Consider the following 1,144-nt stretch of genomic DNA (forward strand, 5'->3'; position numbering starts at 1 on the left):
GATATCACAATACGCAAGTCTGTGTGACCCCCATAGCAAGCTAAGCCGATGACGTACCACGCAAAATGACTCTGCATTTTTTCTTTCTGTTAGTTCAGTGACTGTTCAACCATTCCTTGTCATATTCTAGTTCCAAAGTCCCTCGGGTTGGATATTGATTCAGAAGTGCGCCTGCAAATTGGGATAGTGACTCTTCAAGGAGCGGTGTTCGCATTTATTGTGAGACCCTGTTCTTTCATAGCTCTCTAGTTGTCGAATTCTTTTCGACAAAAGCTGCCCGAAGTACTAAATATAAATGCAGACATGTCCTCAATGTTCAAACAGACACCAGGGTTTGTACGGTGCTGGCACGGCGTGGCTAATTGTTTAAGTATTGTAAGCCCAAAAAGGACAATATGGATGAATGAGTGCAAGAGCATGAAACGGACCCTCTAATAATACGAGATTTTCAGCCATAAACATTCCAGGTGGATTACATTTCATATGCAATATATATATATATAGGTTTCTATTTTAGATGCAGCCACACCTGAGTCTTAGTACATTCGGTCTCCAACAATCTCAACCATCTGCCAAGGATTCATTATATTGGACATTGACCCAATAATCCGTTATGTTCATGATTAACTTGTCTCTGTACCTTCTACCAGAATTGAAGACTGGTGATGGAAAAGGTAAAGAAGCAACAACCATCAGTCAGGAAAGATCTCAAGACGGAATGGTAGCCCTCACTTTAGAAGACATGACGGAAAGCCTCAATAAGTTGGGAATTCACGACAGCTATCTACATTCAGTAGTTGAGGCCAACCCTCCAGGTACTGTTGTAAGGGTCATACAAAATTGCGGTATGTCGAAAAAGCCTGACAGGCTCGAAATCTCAACGAAATTGGAGGAGCAAGAAGTGGCCATCGCAGCAAGTATGCGGAGTCTCGAGGTTAAGGAGAGCGAAATAAACTTACGTGTATCAAAGAAGTTGCAAGAAGAAAGGGAACTCAAAAAGCGGCTGCAGTTTCTTACTGGTAAAGTCGCGGATATGCAGCAGAAACTGGACCAGTCTTGCTGGGATGCAACTGAGCCAGAAAGAGGCATTCGAGATGCTGAGGAGGACTTGTTTTCGCTGGAAGACTAGAATACAGCCACACTT

At 43.0% G+C, this 1,144-nt stretch overlaps 1 protein-coding gene across 1 annotated transcript; it reads left to right on the forward strand.

The window, feature by feature from the left end:
- Positions 1-742: 742 nt before the first annotated feature.
- MAA_11028 (uncharacterized protein) lies at positions 743-1,129 on the forward strand (the record flags this gene model as incomplete). The annotated part of the gene is made up of 1 exon (XM_011412973.1): positions 743-1,129. The coding sequence occupies one exon, from the start codon at positions 743-745 to the stop codon at positions 1,127-1,129; it is 387 nt and encodes a 128-aa protein (XP_011411275.1).
- Positions 1,130-1,144: the final 15 nt, after the last annotated feature.

The sequence above is a fragment of the Metarhizium robertsii genome (assembly GCF_000187425.2).
Source record: "Metarhizium robertsii ARSEF 23 chromosome Unknown MAA_Scf_3, whole genome shotgun sequence".
Taxonomy (NCBI): Eukaryota; Fungi; Ascomycota; class Sordariomycetes; order Hypocreales; family Clavicipitaceae; genus Metarhizium; species Metarhizium robertsii.